The sequence below is a fragment of the Sphaeramia orbicularis genome, chromosome 5 (genome assembly GCF_902148855.1).
Source record: "Sphaeramia orbicularis chromosome 5, fSphaOr1.1, whole genome shotgun sequence".
In the NCBI taxonomy this organism is placed as follows: Eukaryota; Metazoa; Chordata; class Actinopteri; order Kurtiformes; family Apogonidae; genus Sphaeramia; species Sphaeramia orbicularis.
In genome coordinates this window covers 22,001,413-22,021,755 of record NC_043961.1, presented here as the reverse complement: position 1 = coordinate 22,021,755, position 20,343 = coordinate 22,001,413, and the positions used below count along the sequence as shown (strand labels likewise).

The following is a 20,343-nucleotide window of genomic DNA, read 5'->3' as shown; positions in this document are numbered from 1 at the left end:
GGCTACCCTGGAGGATTAATAACATGTAAGTGGTTTACACAGTGCCTGTTGAAATCATCAACAAATATGCTCAGCTTTGTCGGAGTTTCTTGCCACATGATGCGTTACACAAATAAGTAAAGGAGGTGCACTAGTGGGACACTGTTCAACACTCCTACCACTTACTGGAACAAGAGTCGATTGCATCACAGTCTGAGATGAATGTCTGACAGGTTAAGGCTGTTTTCAGACTGGGTATCCAAGTCTGTATCCAAGTACGCTGGACCCCAAAGTCCACTTAATTTTATCAGTGTGGATGCAAGTGTTCCATGCTCGAGTACCGTACTTGAGTCTAGCTGGTCTAGAGAGTCTAGCGGATTGCTCGGATTCCAGTACGGAATGTTGCAGTGTGAAAGCAATCGGTATCTGAGACCGGAAGTGACATAATCACCGCTCCAACAACGGAAGTAACCAACCATAGATGGTGCTCCTGTTGTCTCCTGAAAAAGCCTCAGATCCGCGCGGCACACTTTATTGACCGAACCACTCAGTGAAATATCAGGGACAACAAAGAGTGGTATTCCCTTTGCCTCAAACAGGCTAAAGGCTCCCACATACAGTGCGATTTTCAGCCGTCTCAGACAAAAGATAGCAATTGTGAGGGAATCTTGGCGATGTCTTTGGTCTTGGCCCTAAATCGGTGGTCCTATATTGCACTGTGAGACAGGTTCAAGGACGGCTGTTGTTACGATCTTGCGGCCAAAGACAGCCTACAGTTAAATTCTGACAATCAGAAATTTGGGATGATCATCTCACTGTGTGACTACTGCTGCAACCTATGTCCGCTAATTAACCAATAGAAATGCAGTATGAAATGACTTATTGATTAGTGCAACACTGAAAATGACAGACCATAACAGTAAATGCTAGCAGATGCTAACAGAGGTTGCGCTAGACATTTTTATTGTCCTTCATTTTGACGGACAGGGTCGTAAAAATTCTGTCATAACATATTATTATCCGTCATTTCAAATTTTTACTTTTTAATGATGAGATATATTTAGTAGTATTTAATGTTCAAAAACATCTCAGTGATGCAGCAGCTGTAGTTGCTACTGGCTGATAAACCAACGTGATATCACGACTCACATAATTATATATGCCACTTTTAATTGGTGTGTTATCTGTAGATATTATAAACTTTCCTTGTGTAGGTTCACACAGTGTCAAATACCATGCACTGAGGGTTAGGGTTCAGGTTCTGTGAACCACAGATCTGGGCACAAACTGACATGCCATAACACATGAAAGGTAGAAAATGCGTACATATAACACACCGAATGCCATCAGAACTGGTGTATAACTTGCCTGTCCATCATCCTTCACCACATCAGTCCCTCTTTTTTCACCACGTTTATCAGTGCCATCATATTTACTGGGCTTTAAAAGAACTGAGGAGACTCGACTGTCTTCACAGTTTGCGCTAGCAAAGTAGCATCTAATTTTGGCTAAAGTTAGCTAAACAACAATTACCCTCAGTATTTTAATCTGTCAAAATGACGGACGGCCTTCAGAATTTTCCGTCATTTAAAAAAAAAATCTGTCAATGACGGAATATTTCTGGTTAATGCGACCTCTGGATGCTAACAAGTACTTATTTCAAGCTCTCTTTGCAAAATTAGCATCCCAAGTTAGCCTCTCTTTCTGAGCCACAACCACGTCCATATTCTGCTCCTCCTCTTCATTTTTTTGACTTCTTGTCCACACATACTGTATAAATGCTACAAGGGCGAGTGTTCTGTTACTTCTTTGCATTTTTGTTTTTAATGAATGGAGTTCAAACACTGATGACATTTTATTCTTGCGCATCCACACCGACTCACGTACATCGTAGGCTGCGATTCAGCTTGCATTTTCATCGTACATTCTACACAGCGCCGTGCAATGTGCTCACAGCGAAGTTCATGTCGTACGCAAATTAATGTGTGGCTTCATGTGAACTTAAAAATCACTACAATCGCAAAGTGTGTGGGAGCCTAAACAGATAGAGAAGTATTGCCTGTGAACAGAACAGTCACTCGGTTGATGACGTAAGGGTTTGTCACTTCCGCGTTTGTTGGATAGCGACAGAATTCCTTCCACACCACCACCTACTGTTTCGGCCCTCTAACACCCACTCGTTCTCGGGCACGGGCCGCTGTACTTGCTTGTAAACACGACATCTACAGGAAAAGGTGTGAACATATCCAGGTACAGCATGGACTCGGACACCCAGTCTGAAAACACCCTAAGAAGGAACAAGTCCAACTGAGATCTGAGATGGCAGCGTTAGTGGAATGGTGGAATCAGCTGAAGTAACTGGCTCAACATGTTGATCATATCAGTGAGTGAGTTAAAAAAAATCATATCACTAGTGGACAAGGATAGAAACTATCCTCATGGCACCTTTTAAAACACCAAGGAGTGTTTGGATGATAGGACCATGTGCTTTATACAGACAAATAAGTTACCATGGCTTTAACTCCTGCTAAGTTGGCTTTGCATTTGTTATGATTCAGTGGTTTTATTGGTCTGTAAGCCCTTTGTCCATTCTCCAGCAAATGTCCATTTCTTATGTTAAACAGCACTGTTTTGTTTACATGGTTCTTTCCTCCCCAGTTCCACTTGCAGGTCAGCCCCCTGCAGTCCCTCTCTGTCCATTTTTTTTTTTTTTTGTCCCTGGGCCAGTTGATTCAGGGAAGTGGTTTGATTCACATGTAAATGGTGCCAGAACAGCGGTCATTCATGCTGCTAATTACACCAGTGTTGGGAGGCTGACTTGCTGACATCACACAGGCACATTAACATGCAGAGTGTGGAAGAGTGTGTGTGAAGCACAGCAGAGATGGAACAACATTAGACAGGAAGTTAGTGTTTTCCTCCTTCAAACAAAAATATTTTTGTATGGGAAATGGTCATGTTTTACTTTGCTGATCGATTTTCTTAGGCGTATTCTGATGGAAACGTCATTTTAAGGTAAGTAGAATATTTTTGATGAATAGATTCTTGTTGCAGTATACAAGATCCATGGCACTGAAGCCCTAGAATTACAGACTCTAGGAAAATATTGTTCTGTAAACTGTAACTATATATATATATTTTTTTTTAATGGTTCAACATTTTATTGCATTTTTAACATTTTTAACAATAATACAGCAATGTCCATCCAACTAATGAACAAGACAAAACAAAATAAAACAAAATATAATGACAGGCTATTTGGTAGATATTAATAGACTTTAACTTGAGAAAAGCAGGCATCTATGTATCCTATGTATCTATGTATCAGTAGCATCCTTAATCTTTACAGGGTATATTATTATCATTATTATTATCAAGGTCAAGGTTACTTTATTTATACCCGTAGGTAGATTTGTTTTGCAGTCTAGGTGATTGCCTTGGCATTACAACAACACATACATTGAACATGCAAGACAGGCACTTGATCACGCTTACAGACAGGACAAAAAGACAGGACAAAAAGTGCTCAGTGTTCCACCATTCATCGGTATGGCAGCATGGATAAGTAAAAGAATAACATAAATAAGATCAAATAAATAAAAACAAGATGCAATAAAACACAATAAAAATCAGAAAAGATAAAAAACAATCCGGGATAAAAACCAGGATAAGAACATAAAATAAAAAAAAATATTTATTTATTATTATTATTATTATTATTATTATTATTATTATTATTATTGTTGTTGTTGTTGTTGTTGTTATGGTGGTGGTTGTTGTTGTTATTATGGTGGTGGTTGTTGTTATTATCATATATAAATTGTATATGTGCATGACTTCACTGGTACAGTTTTTTCCTATAATGTTGCATCAGGTGTGAACTCACCAAGTTTCATTTTGTTCTTTTAAAGTCCACATTTGACTTTTTTTTTGACTGAGAATTGATTTTTTATTGAAATTTCTAAACAAAATACATTTTTAAAAAGGTGTTTTTACTGGAAACTCAGACAGATACTCAGGAAATTTGTATGTTTTTAATAGAAAGTCAATGATTTCAGCTTCTGAAGGTTTTTTTTTTTTATTATTATTATTGTCTATAAAAGCAACTTAAATTGTTTATTACAATGTTATTGTCGTTGTTCTTGAGGGTTTTTAATTTTAAAAATAGTAAATAAATACCAACAGTGACAGATAGATAGAGATTCGTTTTGGCACCTAAGACGAACCCTGTGACTTTTGACCGTTATGCTTTTACTTTGAAAGGCTCTTGTGGAAGTAGTTGTGTAATTTCCACGGGTTTGACACTGGTTTAGGATTAAAGCGCTGCTATTCAGTGGGTCCGTCAGCAGCAGTGAGCGGAGCAGCTCCAGGGCTCCAGGCTTTTACGCACCGAAAGTCCTCACGGATCTAGTTTCAGAACCAGCCACTCTGATTCAAGGGGAGATTATTGTTTCTTTTTTTTATTCTGTTGGATCCAAAAAAACTCAAGTCAGCGGATTCTCCCTCTCTTGTTTTGGATCTTTGAGTTTGAGAAACGGGAGATTGGTTTTTTTTTTTTTCCTTTTTTTTTTGCGCACTTTGTTGGCTCCTCGGCTTTGCTTTCTCCTCCGCATATGCTCAACTCCTGACTATGTTTGCGGAGAGCAGGGGGTTGACAAAAAAAGCTTTTAACGGAGGGGATAGATGTAACAGAGGGGTGCAGACTCCACGCAACGGGTGAGAGTGGGGTGTTTTCGTGGCGAAGCTGTGTGCGTTGGAGTGATTTGACAAATTGTGCGATGAGGAAGACTTATTTTAAAAGCAACACATCTAGTGCGGAGGTCAGGACTATGGCTTCCCTTAGTCGCAGTTTGTAAGAAGGTAAGTAGAAGATTATTGATCCTGATCATGTTGTTTTTATCTCTTCTCCTTGTGCGACCATTGAGACTCATAGTAGAGGAAATAAAAAATAAACATATGACTTTAATCCACACTTTAACCTCAATTTTTTGTCTGTGCGTAAAATCGCAACTGGACTATTACGCATGATCCAAAGTGTTTTGTTTTTTTTCTCCAAGTTTTGAAGGAAAAAACTCTGCAGAAAGTCTTATAGAGTATGTGAATATTTGGAGAATATATATATGTATGTATATATACTGTGGCTATCCCACTGTGGACGTGGTGTCGCTGGTTCATACCCCCACCCCACCCCCTGTAGCGCAATGGTCAAACTCTGCGCTTTGCATGGAAATAGCTGTGTCATCCAGGTTATACACTTCTTATCTTAACACACAGTAATCATGATGATAATAATAAGAAACAAATCCAACATTTAACCTTTGCTTTGATTCCAGATTGATCTCCATTCATTCGTTATGATTCTATTTAACACTATTTTCCATGGTTTCACTGCAAATATAGTCGCAAACAGGTGGTATAATTTCAGCTCCATTGCATTTATTTAGAAGAGGACATGCAAGACTTATTACAGGCTAATTGACCCGTTCACATGGCTGTTTTTTTTGCTGTATAAAGGGTCACTGGATTAGCACATGAATAGGGAATAATGAATAATGTGGCTCCAGCAGCTGGCTGCAGTATCTGTAGGCTCTTCAGGTCTGAAAGCAGCCCAAACATTAACTCAGCAGCAGCCAGCCATTATTTCTGACATCCATAACTGCCTCTGGAAACACTTCAGCACTGTAGTGGTTACTGCTTTTTCCCCATCTGAAACATAACAAACAATCAACCAAAAAAGGCCTTAAAGGACAGAAATAGTCACTGTGTTTTTTTTTTTTTTTTTTTTTTTTTTCCCTTAGGATATATGCTTTTCTTGGTAAGCGTGGCACTCAGTTATGTCTTCGCTGAACTCTATAGCAGATCCGTCTTTGGAGAATGTCCCTTCCATGACTTCTCCTATTCCCATCCAAAGTAGTGTCACTTCTATGGAACAAGTCAACACTGAATGAATAAGTAATGTGATCCACGCTCAAGTATAGGATAGCTGCGGCTGTAAAGTGTCCCAGTTTGATGTTACATAAATACATCTTTCTGTCATTTGCTTTCTCTCTCCGACTTCCCACACACACCCCATGCCATTCAATTTTCAAGGACGGAGAAAGAAAATACGGGACGTTAAGATAGTCTTACCTTTTTAATTACCTTAACAGAGCATTTGGAATTTTAAAGGAAATGTCAGCCACAGCTGCATAAAAGTCAGCGAACTGGTTAAAATTTCAATGTGTCAATCTTCGTCCGCCATCGCCCACCGTCTGTTGGAAGATGAACTTACTCATTGTCTGGTCAGAGTTTGAGGACCCATGTGAAAAGAAGTCTTTTTAAGTTGTTATGACAGGTGGATGCAGGCCTAATCTCTGTCCTCAGGAACACATTGCATCTGGTTCTTACTAATTGGCCACTAATGGAAAACCTCTTTGTCGAGCCTGATTCTTGTCAGGAACACCTCCAGTCATGTTTAACTGTGATTAAATCCTAATGGCTCTGAAGTCGACACGCAGCCAAGTGCTCGTACAGAGTCACGGTGTATTTGCGTATTGCTAATTTGTAAAAGCAAGGGTATTTGTATAAATCCCTGGGAATTCTAACAACAGCTTCAGAACACTGAACGGAAATGTTGTATCTGTTAAACAAAAGACTGATAAAGACGAAACAGGCCTGTCCTCCTCTTACTTCCCCCCTTCATCCATTTTCATCCAGAAAACAAAAGCAGAGGCAGGAAAAAGAACTTGGCAGCAGCGTGCATCCAGCTGTTCTCTCCTCTGCGCTCCACTCTCTTGTCATCCCTCCTTTGCTTTTGTGCAGAGCTGCCATTTAAAGATGGGATTTTAATCTGACCATCTAGACTGATGCCATGGAAAAGCTGCAGTGGTTTTGGAAGTTGCTCAGGAATGACTGCGGAATGAGACTCTGCTTTAAACTCACTGAGGCTGTACTTCAGCAACTGGCTCCTGGATTCAGATGAATCAGATGATTTTTCTAAAGCCTGAGTTGAGCCTGAGAGCATTTTTTTTTCTCTCCAGAGCATTTCAGTGACTTTTTGAAAATAACTACTTGTTGATAGCTCGCAGACTGTAGTTCTTAACTGGTAATATTATGTGATTTTTGTTATTAACTCTAATTAGAAGCATATTTGGTAAGATAGTAAATTTGTTCAAGGCTTTAGACTACTTCAGGTCTCATGTGAAGTACTTTTTTTTCCCTGAAGATCCTGTATTGTTGACCCAAAACAACTGGAACAAAACTTTCAAACTGTCAGAAACTAGTTAGGTATTACAAACACTGGTTACCTGGGTTACAGGGGTAATCTAGAGGAGCACGACGATGATAATTAACCTGACACGGTGAATGATTGTCCACTGACATCATAGTCTCAGAGATAAGTATCCATCAACAGGCCCCCCAGGTTTTAAACAATCCTCACACTCCAAACAGACCAATAGTATGTGAGCATTTACATCTCCCTGGGGATTCAAAGGCCAGTCACATTTAGAAGAGAAAACAGACCACTTTCCTTCCTTTTCTTTACTTCAGAGTCATTTATGAGGCGTCAGTGATGTAGTTGACTTGTATTACCAGAGTCCCTAAATCTCTCCTAATTGAAATCATGTAGATTACAAGAGGATTACGTTTCAGTAGAGGGGAAATCCCAGGCATGTGCGTGAAGCGTGTTGTAAATCATGGGGATAGAAGAGGAGGGAAGGAGCAACAGGGCCCTGTGGGCCGACCGAATCTTAGCCAGCACTGATTTGGGGAGATCAAATGTTTGCGTGGTGAATCGCTGGAGGAAGGTCATCACGCATCTGGACTGAGAATGGGTCAGAGCTATGTGTGTTCTCTTCCCAAAGGTCATACATACTCAAGGTCCTCTGTTTAACTCCACTGGAGGCAAGCAAACTGTGGGCCTAGAGGTTTGTCCTTTTAGATGGAATGCAGTGTGAAATGTTTTCCTTCAGTCCACCCAGCTTCTTCAGGTTTTAGAGGAACTGTATACCGTGTACATGTTTATCTCTTTCTCACCTAGAGATAAAATATCTTGGATGACCAAAGGCCAACAAGTGCAGCTTTGAAGTGAGTTGATGTGGAAATATTTTAACGTTAACCACTGTTGGTCGGCTACATGCAAGGTCCAAATGTCAGTTGAACAACTCATAATACAATACATTTTCCAGTGGACATTCTAGTCTCATTTGCGTCATTGGGATCCTCTAATAGGTGCATATGTGACCTTGTTGTAAATAATTCTTCCATCAATACGCTTTTACAGGTAATAGAAAGTGTGTGATTGACAGTTGGTTCAGCCTCTTAGACAAATTTTCTGTTTATTGAATAGAATGTATTGACAGCTTTACTATAGGTGTGGTTAAGAGGCTGCATTAAGAAGACTTTTTACTTAAATGTTACATTGAATTGAATCAATTTTACAGTTTTGCAGTGTCAGGAAATTAGCAGTAGAGTTAGTGTCTTTAGCTTCATCTTTTAGTCCAAATATGGTCCTTTTTTGCTCCTGGATGCAACATGGCTAGAACCAAAAAATACAGACTCGAGGCTGTGGCAGGACAGTCCAAAAACTGATGGGTGACATCATGGTTGCTATCTTTAATTTTTTATTGTCTATATGTATTAGTTTGTATCCACGCATGTTTTTTGTGCTGTAAAATATCACCTACACACAGTATTTGTGCATATCAAGAGCTGAAACTGCCTTGAATTAGTAATGTTGGTGAAGACGGTGGACTGTAATGAGGCAGCTTCTATTGCCCCTGGCTATACTGTTTTGCCCCTGAGATGGTGATTTGCAAAAACACCCAGTCGGTTTGACAGCTACTTGATGTCTTTGTCTTCCTGAGCTGCATCACTGCTCTATTTATCGTATCCATCCATATTAATAGCAGTGAGATCTGGTCATGTCCCTTGTTAATATTTATGTAGTCACTTGGTGAAGCCCCTGACTGTAAAGCAGCTTACCCTTCCACAAGTTGCCTTTCTGCTCACGGCTGTGTTGAAAACTGACAGTAATTGAACGTTAGGCTTGTGGCAGATAACAAAAAAAATCTCAAGTGGTGATGGAGAGTGCATGTATACTATTTGTAAGTTTTCTTTTAGATAAAAAAAAGTCCCATAGCCCGTTGTGACATGTCAGTGGAATGTCTTATTTTAAGAGCTACAACCACTTTCGAAGTATTACCAGTGTCAGTTCTGTCATCAAAATCCATCAGTGGTAAGCCAAAAAGACTGAAGCGCTTTGTTAACCAGGACTCAACCTTTGGACAGGAAATGCTCTTTCGAAGCTCAGACAAGGTGAGGATTGGCCAGCTTCTCCGCTTGGCACTGTTTGAGGTCTAAGCACTTTACTCCAATAGATCGTCAGCCAACCAAGCTGTCAGCCTGTCAAATGGTGTCCTGAGTGTCCTTAAGCTGCTCTGTTGGGCTGTCTGTCAGACAGGCAGGCGTCCGTCTGGGGTGGTAATGGGATTTTCTTTCTGCCCTCAGCAGCCCGAGAGGCAGAAGGGGTTAGTAGGATGCGACCTTCTGACCACCCAAGGCTTCCTCTTCATAGAGCTGTCAAGGACATCGCTATTTGTATGTGTGATGTGTTTGCAAAATTAGCATCAAAGTCCAAGTTTATTGAAGGTGGCCTACATTTGACTTTATTTCCATCTATGCTTCAAGGTATTTCACCCACATACCAGTTGGGATTTTATGTGATGTCACCCGAGGTCCGCCAAACTCTAAAGAGTTCCTCTTGGTTGGTGATCTCAATGTTTTTGGAGACAACACTCCAGAATAGTTGTTTGAGAAATACTACAACCCTCTTTATTACTCTCTGGACACATCTGGAGATGAAAGAGCAGCAGGAGGTGGAGTGTCAACATCCAACACGCCCAACAGTCTTTTCTGTGGAAACTCGCACAGGGATACTTTTCCATTTTATAGCTGGGTGGGTCTGCTGGACGTACAAGAGTAGAGCACTGTCCTGGCTTAGCATCTGCTAGTGTTTCAAGCTAACCTTGTACACAGTGGAGAGTGTGTGCATGTATTTGTACTGTACTGCTTTCCATCACTGTCACTGACTGTATTCCTGTTCATTTCCATAGCCTGTTTGCGATTATATCCTCATTTGTGGTACCCCAGAGGATGGCTGGGCATTATAGTTGTAGTATGTGCGTTCTACTGTGAGAGGTGCAGTGGGAAACTTTGAGCTTTGAACTATGTGGAGTTACAACCTGTGTGAGTACAGAGTCTGCAAGCATACACAGGCTTCTTGTGGTATTGAAAAAAAGTCAAGAATTTTAAAGAATTTTCAAGGGGCTTCATTACTCACAACCGAGAAGGTTGGATGATATATTCAACTTTTGCTTTGGGTTTTGTTTGAAAAAACATCTTGGGTTATTTTTATTTTCAGTGATTAATAGCAGGTTTCAGTGGCCTAACAGCAACTGCAGTATGACGTCTTGTTTCTGCTGAAACCCTATCACCTCAAATGTTGATCTATTAACAGTGATTTATTAAAGTGAGTATTTGTTTTCACACCAACGGTGTCGTGTTCTCAGGCACTGTGAGTTAATATTTGTCAAGGTTCCTTTCAAGCAACAAATCACACTTTTTAATTCAGAGGGTCAAAAAGCATGACTTCAATTTCAGATCTGACTCCACCGTTCAAAACTCTCATTAATTTGAGCCTGTTAAACAGTCATTAGGTCAGCTTTATTTTCTGTCATTCTGACCACTTTTTGTCTCTGCTTTTCCATTGAAGGAAGATCTGTGTGCACTGTAAGTGTCGTCGTGAGGAACATGCAGTGACAGCCATGCCCGTAGAGATGGAGAAGACGGTCACCAAGCTGATGTATGACTTCCAGAGGAACTCGACCTCAGACGACGACTCAGGTTGTGCCTTGGAGGAGTACGCCTGGGTACCACCTGGACTCAAACCTGAACAGGTATTAGCATGATCTGTCTTAACACTTATATGGCTCTAATTGTATTTTGACAAAGCAGCATTTGGAAAGCTGAACACAGCCGTGCGTACAGTTTCACAGTTTTTAAAGGCAGCTTTTCTGTCAATTTTGTGATGACATGGCAATGTTTCATGACTCTTTTGTCACCCAGTTGTCAGTACTAACAAACAACCTGATCATATACACTTTGGTGTGAGTAACTTGGGTTTTAGAGACTGGTAACTGACTGAAATGTTACAATAGAAACATGGCTCTATAAAAGTATTTGTGCCCACAGCTATTCTATACGCCATTTCCACAAAGTGTCTTTCTTGTGTTTTCTGTTGTGGGCTGAGTATGTGGTAAGAATAGATTGTTGGCAAGTTGGGACTCTTTGAATTGGATCAAATGACAATGAGAGTCTGGCGATCACATTTCAATCACACTGTACCTCATTATTTGCAATAGGCTCCAGTTGCAACGTACACACTACAATGGGAGTGTACAGGTTTTCACATTCCTACATTTTTGAAAGGGTATGTTTTTATTATGTAAAGTATTTTAAAAGGCTTTGTCAGCTGTGTGTTTCACAAAAAGTCTACATGCTCATGGTGTTGGTAACAGTTACCACATGACATATTTGACCTCTCACCAGGGTTACAGCAATCCACATATAACGGTTTTAACAGTTAAATGCTTTTGGATTTGCTTCACTGCTGTGTATTACCTACTGCACTGTGTGTGGTGTTTCACTTCATGCTCACATTTAATTGTCTAGTTAAACCTGCATCCTACCATCTGATAGCTCACCAGTTATGCTGACTGGGCCTTCTGCCGGCTAATGGATAACATGGATTATGTGGCTCCTGCAGTCAAATTAATCTCCAATTCACTCTGGCTGCAAACGTGTTTACAGTACATTTTATCACTCTTAACGCAGCTCAGCTAAGCCTGCACTATATACAACGGCATTTAATGTCCCAGCGCATGGCCAAGAAAATCCTCTTTTTATAATATTGCAGTGCACCAAAGGTGAGCACATGGACAATGGGAGCATTTATGGGGCCTGGTTTCATTTTGTTGATGAACTGAGTGCAATGAACTGGTCAATAGTGTTGGCACAGCCTCCTGTTTTCACCTCTGAGCCGGAGCACAGCTATTTTTCATTCCCCTTCAGGGTCACACATGTAACCCCGAAGTCAATTAGCTTGTCGTCTAGTGGCGATATGACCTCAAGAAGAGTCAGGCCATAATGGAAAATGGACCGTGGTGTGCTGCAAGAGCACACTGCTAAACAACATTAAAAATAACCTAAGCTATTTTGGGGCTGTTGACAGTTGCCACGGACAAAGAGCAGCTCTTGTGGAAAAATAGTTCCAATCAAAAGTAAGAACAATTTACAGGTCAAATGACTCCGTAAAGGTTCACGCGGTGTCTATTACTAAACAGTTTCTATTTTTTCACCCTGACATTGAAGTTATTCAAGCTATGGAAAGGTTTTTTGTGACCTCTCAAGGAGCAGCGGAAGTTCTCCTGTTGTGGGGGTTTTCAACGCCCGTCCTTCCACTCCATGAGGTGCACAGAGAGTGAGAAGAGAAGGAGATGTCAAATACAAAGCTAATCTCCAGGATCTGAGCAGTGGGTTTAGGTTTCTCCATAGGGATTCTAAGCTCTGTAGGAGTTTCCTATTTATCCAGCAGTGGTGTAAAGTCACCGCTATTTAAACAGAAATTTCCGCCTGGACTTTTATGCACATATCAGAAGAGTTATGAAGGATAGCTGAGAAACATCAGCATTTGGATAGCACCGTTAAACTGCTCTAAATGTTTGTGTGGATTTCTGTCCAACAAACCTGTATTTACAGTCAGAAAAGAGCTGTGTTGCAACATGAGGCTTTGCGTTTCCCCAAAGGGTTGCTGAAATACAGTAATGATTAAAGAAGACACATTCAAGACGGCATCTTTATCACCAAATACATCCACATTATTGAGTGTGTTGGAGATGTTATTGAGCCGCAGTGATAAAAGACTTGCCAATATTCTCTCTCCACCATCTCCTTTCACTCTCTTCTCCTGATCCTTCTCAAATAAATTTCTCCGATGTTGCCAAGTTACAGCTTGTCAAGGCCAAGAATGTTACTCAGCAGCGGCCTGTTTCTCGTGTATTTTTTTATTTTATTTTTTTTACCTTCACGTAGCATGAGTTGCAGTATAAAATGCAGACTCTGCTCTGAATCTACGAAGATCTGGTTTTAATTTGCAGCCGAACTAGAGTTACAACCGTTAAAGTAACTCGCATATGGGATATTTGAAAAGCAATACAGTTCAAGGATATTCATGAAAATTAGACATCTTTCCAAGTTGGTAAATGGACCTGCAGCTCTGTTGTAGGTAAATTAACTTTCAAACGACCGAGACGGAGTCCAAACGTGACCTGAGGACAGTTAGATTAATTTCACTCAGACTTCAAGGTCTATGACACCTGCCAGCCCCTGAAAATATTAAAGCCAATATCTGAGAATGAGCGATGAAATGCACAGAGATTGCATGATGAAACAAGAAACTAACAGTAAATTACTCAGATCTGATCAAATGTTTTGAAAATTGAGTTAAACTTACTTTGAACCAAATTGTGTCAGAGATCTTCTACCTTTCAGCAACATTTTTGGCTTTAAACAGTGATTCAGCAACTATTAGATGGATTTGAACCACAGCTTATCCATTTATGACCCATTCAAGGTGAATTGTAATTATTTTAACCCATAAAGACCCAAACATCCACCATCGACCAAAACTGTCTACTGATCTAAAATGGTGAATACTTGTTGATCCTCTAATCCTATCAATACACAGAAATAATTGAGGTAAAATACAGTTTGTCGTCCTTTCATTTGGACGTTGAACGTGGAAACACCATCATCTCCTACAACACTGATTCACCAGTAAAACCCATGGAGTTGGATCAGTGACAGTGGATGGAGACACTTGGTTTATGTTCAGTTAATGATAGATTTTGCTTTAAAAGTCACTTTTTCATCAGTTTTCTCTGTTTCTAATAAAACTAGAAGCACTCGGGGAGCGCAGACCTCCGCCAAGGCTGATCAGTGCCCCCCCCACGCCAAGGAGGTTATGTTTTTGCCAGGGTTTGTTTGTTTGTCTGTCTGTTTGTCTGTCCGTTAGTGTGCAACATAACTCAAAAAGTTATGGACAGATTTTGATGAAATTTTCAGGGTTTGTTGGAAATGGGCCCCCCCGTGGGCCCCCCCACCCCCGATCACCACCAAAATTTAATCATTTCTTCCTTATCCCATTTCCAACAAACCCTGAAAATTTCATCAAAATCTGTCCATAACTTTTTGAGTTATGTTGCACAATAACGAACAGACAAACAAACAAACAAACCCTGGCAAAAACATAACCTCCTTGGCGGAGGTAATAATCCTCAACTTTAATCTGAATTTTTCTGAACATCTACATGATCAGTAAATTAAATATAGGAAAATACCAGTTTTTCACAAAAAAAAAAAGCAAAACACAGAAAATGATATACAATAAATAGTGATAAATCACTTCAGAATGGTTAAATATAGAGCGGAAAAAAGCCTTTTGGGAACTGTCACAAAAGTAGCACTGGGCTTTTATTGGTTAATGTCATTCTTAATAGTTGTGGCATTTATTCGTAGTATTAGCATGCTAATATGCAGCAGGTAAGAGTCGTTTTAAACAGTACATTTTTTTTAAATATCCATAATAAGACTTATTTTTATGCTAAATGCAGCACAGTAACCATTTTCACTATCAGCAAAGAAAAGCAGGACAATGACTCCACACACAGCTATTAAATCTGCACGTTCCCTCATAATAACACCATCGTTCCCACCATGTTTGGTTGTTACTACCAGTGTTTTCTCAATATGTTCCCTAACCGCTGTAAAGTGGCTTGTTGAGAGAATGTCAGACTGGTGCCTGGTGGTGTCTTTTCTTCTGGCAGTCTGGCCATTAACAGCAATAGAAACCAGCTGTGAGAAGCGATCGCTCTTGTCACTAAGATTCAGAGTCCTACTATTTGCTTTAGCTTTTAAAAACACCACTTTCAGTACAGTTTGAAATTCTGCCCTGTCTTTAGTTTTGTCTGCTTTCGATTACAGTTATTATCACAAGCTGCTGCTCCCGGCGCTCGCTGCGTCCGTTATGTGCATGCGTGTGTGCGTTTCAATCTGTCTTTAGATCTTTTCCTCAGGGCAGCGTGCCTTTCACCTCCAGATTGTAACCCTGTTGTTGTTGGACGCGTGTTTTGTAATTTATCACTAGGGGTGTGTGTGTGTGGATGCATCTGTGTGTGTTTTTCCTCATGTGCCTATAGGATCTGTGTGATTTATCAGTGCTTGACCACAGCCAGTCTTTAATGGACTATCTTGAGATCCCCACTGGTGTCCTTAGTGGTGCTGCTGGACACGGATCCTGGCCAACAAAGCCAACAAAAGCACAGCAGAAGGAATTGGGTTACACTCAGAACAAGAGGCTCTGGCTATAAATTCACCCATCAACAAACATGTTTGTATAGGGCTACTAGAAAAAAATGCTAAATGATTACTGTGTGCGTCTGGGAGGTAATTACACTTTAATTGTAAAAACCATAAAAAAAGGCAACACTGGTTTATCTGTGCAGCACATTTTACACACAATGCAATGCAACATGCTTTACAGACATACAGAGGAAATAAAAACAAGCAGCAAAATCTTGAAACTAGAGCCTGACCGTTACGGGATTTTTGGGGCCGATACCAAAATTGGGGGCTATAAAAAGCCGATATCCGATATATTGCCTGATAACTGATATACTGTCCAATATATGAGGGAGGTAATTACATTTAAATTGTAAAAACCATAAAAAAAGGCAACACTGGTTTATCTGTGCAGCACATTTTACACATAATGCAATGCAACATGCCTTACAGAAACCCAGAGGAAATAAAAACAGACAGCAAAATGTTGAAACTAGAGCCCGACCGATATGGGATTTTTGGGGTTGATATCAAAATTGGGGCTAAAAAAGCCGATATCCAATATATTGGCTGATAACCAGTATATCGGTCAGTATATGAAATAAGAACATTGATATACACAGGTTGTAATAGGCTTATATTAGATAATGGTTGACATGTGGATTAGCAGTTGCATCTTTATTATCTCACAAAGATAATTTACACAACTTTAAAAGACTATATAATAGTCTTATATTAGACTAATATGTGACCCATGGGGAACCACAGGTTATAGATGTGATAGTTTTTATGCTGGGGAGAGCAGACTTTTGGGAAAAGATCTGTCGGTGTATTATTAGTGATATAAAAATTGTTTGGTAAATCATTCTTTGAAATGTAAGCGACAGTTAATATACAGCCTACAAAATGAAGTATGAGGTACACAGGAAGTGCATGGATGGGAGTGGGAGGTGAATAGTTGGTGGTCCGTGATTGTCGGGGGGGTGGGGGGTGACACGGTTGACTATTCCTCTAACTCTTCCGGCAGCAGACACACTGCAAAAATCAAAATCTTACAAAGAGTATTTTTCTTATTTCTAGTCAAAATATCTCATCACACTTCTTAAAATAAGACATAATCACCTAAAGAGTAAGATCTTGAAAATCTTTTTTTCAAGAAATTTTACCAAGATAATTTTCATTTGTTTTTTGCTTGAATTAAGCAAAAAAAAAAAAGCAAAAAATTAAGCAACAAAATCTTGAATTAAGCAAAGAAATCTGCCAATGAAACAAGTGAAAACTATCATGGTGAGATTTCTTGAAATAAGATTTTCAAGATCTGTTGTCTAAAAATCAGTTCTTATATCTCACTAACAAGTTACTCTTTAGGTGATTATGTCTTATTTTAAGTGTGAGATATTTTGACAAGGAATGAGAAAAATACACTTGGTAAGATTTCGATTTTTGCAGTCCACAGGAGCAGAGTGAATCTCCCCGTGACAGTATTGTCCGATGTTGATTAATCGGTGATACACTGTAATGGGCCAGGCTCTAGTTGAAACATAAGAAACTAGAAAAGCACTTGGAGAGCGCAGACCTCCGCCAAGACAGATCTGTTGCCCCCCCACCCCACCCCACCCCACACACTAAAATTTAATAATTTCTTCCTTGTGTCAGTATCAACATTTCCTGAAAATTTCATGCAAATCCGTCCGTAACTTTTTGAGTTATCTTGCTAACAAACAAACACGCAAAAAAACACACAAACATCAGGCACACAGGTAATAAACATTCAAATAAAGGAAAGTGCATATTATAAAAAAAATGACCATAATAATCCTTTAAAAACAGGGTACTAGATAGTGATCAAGTATTCGTTCTGTTTGGTCTGTTTGGTATTGTTATCGCTGATGTATTTCCACATTATTCAGGTTAATGTGTTTGTCACAGACTATGTTATTGTCAAGGACAAAGCTGGTGGCTGCTAGTCACTAGGTCCATTCAACAGACAGATAAGTCATTAAGATTGGTTCGACCTAGTCAGCACTTATCGATCATGTCTTCACATTTTAAGCCTTCACCATCACCCCCCCCCCCACCCGTCTAATTTGATCCTCAGTGTTCCCCTCAGCATTTTTCATTCCGTCTCTGCTCTCTTCATCTTTACACTCTTCCCTTTGTCCTCAAATCTCCTTCTAAAATCCTGTGGCTTTTGTGGTTTACCTCCCACTCCAGCCACATTCATATATGACTGGCTGACCTCCGTTACACCCCGGCCCCCCGTTACACTGTAATAGAAGGACGGTAATAAATAACACGCAGATGACACTCATTGAAATGTCCTGTAATGTAAAGAATGTTCAAGTAATTCAGACTGCCATATTAGCATTAATCCTGCTGCCACACACACACACACACACACACACACACACACATTGTACATGCACGCGCACCGCTGTGTCTTCCTGTTAATCTTTTTTTTTTTTTTTTGTGCATGTGTACGGCAGTGAACATTGACAGCACAGTAATACGTTCCCATGTCAATGAGCAGATAGAGGGGTGAGGTTCCATTAAGCCTGGGCTGGGGGGCCATAAATCAAAGGGATTTTAAGGGTGTGCATGTGTGCTGGTCACCTCTGGTTTAATATCTTCTTAATTTTGTCTGTGCACAGTTACTGTGGTACAGTGATGGATTAAACTGGGACTCATTCTACCAGTAGATTCCTTCTTTTCAGAACATTTTCAAATACAAAGGATTTACATGGATTGTAGTTTGCATCTTGTCCACTGTCAAGATTTCTTTCTTTCTTTCAGTCGGTCGGTCAGTCTGGTGTTCTGTCTGTCGTTCTTTCTTTGTTTCTGTATGTGTTTCTTTTTTTCTGTCTGTCTTTCTGAGTGTCTTCCTTTCTTTCTCTGTCTTTCTGTATTTCTTTCTTTGTATGTCTTCCTCTCTTTCTGTCTTTCTTTCTTTCTTTCTTTCTTTCTCTGTGTCTTTCTATGTCTTCCTTTCTTTCTTTCTTTCTTTCTGTATGTCTTTCTCTGTTTGTCATTCTCTGTCTGTCTTTCTTTCTTTCTTTCTTTCTTTCTGTCTGTATGTCTTTCTATATGTCTTTCTTTGTCTGTCTTTCTCTGTCTTCCTTTCTTTCTTTCTTTCTGTATGTCTTTCTTGCTTTCTTTCTCTGTCTTTTTTTTCTTTCTTTCTTTCTTTCTTTCTTTCTTTCTTTCTGTATGTCTTTCTTTCTCTGTCTTTCTTTCTGTAAATACGTATGTATGTATGTATGTATGTATGTCTTTTTTTCTGTCTTCCTTTCTTTTTCTTTCTTTCTTGCTTTCTTTCTCTGTCTTTTTTCTTTCTTTCTTTCTTTCTTTCTTTCTTTCTTTCTCTGTCTTTCTTTCTGTACATACATATGTGTGTATGTCTTTTTTCTGTCTTCCTTTCTTTCTCTTTCTTTCTTTCTTTCTTTCTTTCTGTATGTCTTTCTGTATGTCTTTCTGTATGTCTTTCTTCCTTTCTATATGTCTTCCTTTCTTTCTCTATGTCTTTCTTTCTGCCTTTTTTTTCTCTTGTTCTGACCAAATACTCAGTGAACTTAATAGATTTAACTGACAGTAAAAAAGTTGACTTCTTCTAATACTTCAATTATAAACTGCTGAATATAAGTTGATGTGGTGGTAGAGCTGAGTGCATTCTGTTTGTTCCAGTTCCTAATGGGTCCGTCTCTCTGCAGGTTCATCAGTACTACAGTTCCCTGCCTGAGGACAAAGTGCCGTATGTGAACAGCCCAGGAGAGAAATACCGCATCAAACAGCTGCTCCATCAGCTCCCGCCCCATGACAATGAGGTGAGAGACTGGACTGACCCCCTCCTCCACCCCTTATGCTGAGATCCATCCATCGAACCAACCCTTCCTTCGGGGCGAGACAGAGATAAGAGGGGAGCAAGGCAGAGACAGACACAGGAAAAACCAAGTCTGGTTTTTTTGATGTGCGGGAATGGGATAGAGAGGTGTTTGTGTGTGTGTTGATGTCAGTTCAGATTCCTTATATAAATGAATCACTGCCAGAATGTGACATTGAGACAACAACAATGTGGAAAATGTGATGAGTTATTTCAGCGAACATAAAGAAAGATGTATATCACAACAAAACGAGCGTATCCTGTGAGTTTCTTGGAATGCAAACTGACTGAAACTGAAAACAGGGTTCATCCTCTTTAAATCCAACAGGAAACATCTTTGAATGAAGGAGAATTTTCCCATTAGAGCAGAGAGCACAAAAAATGAATAACAGTCATCTGAATCTGAGGAAATGCTAAGATTCAGAGTGATAAACCTGGTGTAAAATGGTTGCCTACCTGTATAGTGACAGTAGAAATCATCATAGTTGGTTCTTTTAATTTATTTAGTGATTTATAAAAAAAAAAAATCCTCTAAATTCTTTGTCTTCTTAACAGTTTGACCTCTGTATGATTGTTTTTGTGTGGTCTCCAGGTGCGCTATTGCAACAGTCTGGATGATGAAGAGAAAAGGGAACTTAAGCTCTTCAGTAACCAACGGAAACGGGAAAACCTCGGTCGCGGCAACGTCCGCCCGTTCCCCGTGACGATGACCGGGGCGATCTGCGAGCAGGTACCTGACCGAAATATCAAAAGCATCTTTTTGTTTTTTTTTTTTGATCGCTTTTGCAGCTGGGAATAGATGAGATGAGAGACGATCGTATATCCAGCCGTCTTTTGACTTAAATGTCATTTCTTCAACCCGTCGCGTGACGAATAGAATTAAGTGTGACAAGATCTAAGGTGTGTCATGTGGTCAGAGGAATGAAAGCAGCGAGTCGTGTGACAGACATACTGAACAGCCTGTTGGCATTTCCAACCTTTGTTATGTATGAGAGATGCTTCATGTTGACATATAAAGGGCAGAGGGTCAACACTTGTCTTCTTTTACA

The 20,343-nt window shown here is 39.8% G+C and overlaps 1 protein-coding gene across 4 annotated transcripts in view; it reads left to right on the top strand.

The window, feature by feature from the left end:
- The window catches only part of prickle2b (prickle homolog 2b), a 147,341-nt gene that overhangs the window by 118,706 nt on the left and 8,292 nt on the right, over positions 1–20,343 (top strand). For 2 of the 4 annotated variants that reach the window (XM_030134688.1, XM_030134690.1), the window contains exons 3-5: positions 10,733–10,916; positions 19,125–19,238; positions 19,887–20,024. In XM_030134688.1, the coding sequence (XP_029990548.1) occupies positions 10,733–10,916; positions 19,125–19,238; positions 19,887–20,024 (436 nt within the window). Of the gene's footprint in view, positions 1–4,319; positions 4,840–10,732; positions 10,917–19,124; positions 19,239–19,886; positions 20,025–20,343 lie in introns of those variants that run through there. The other 2 variants (XM_030134691.1, XM_030134689.1) reach the window with 2 other exon arrangements.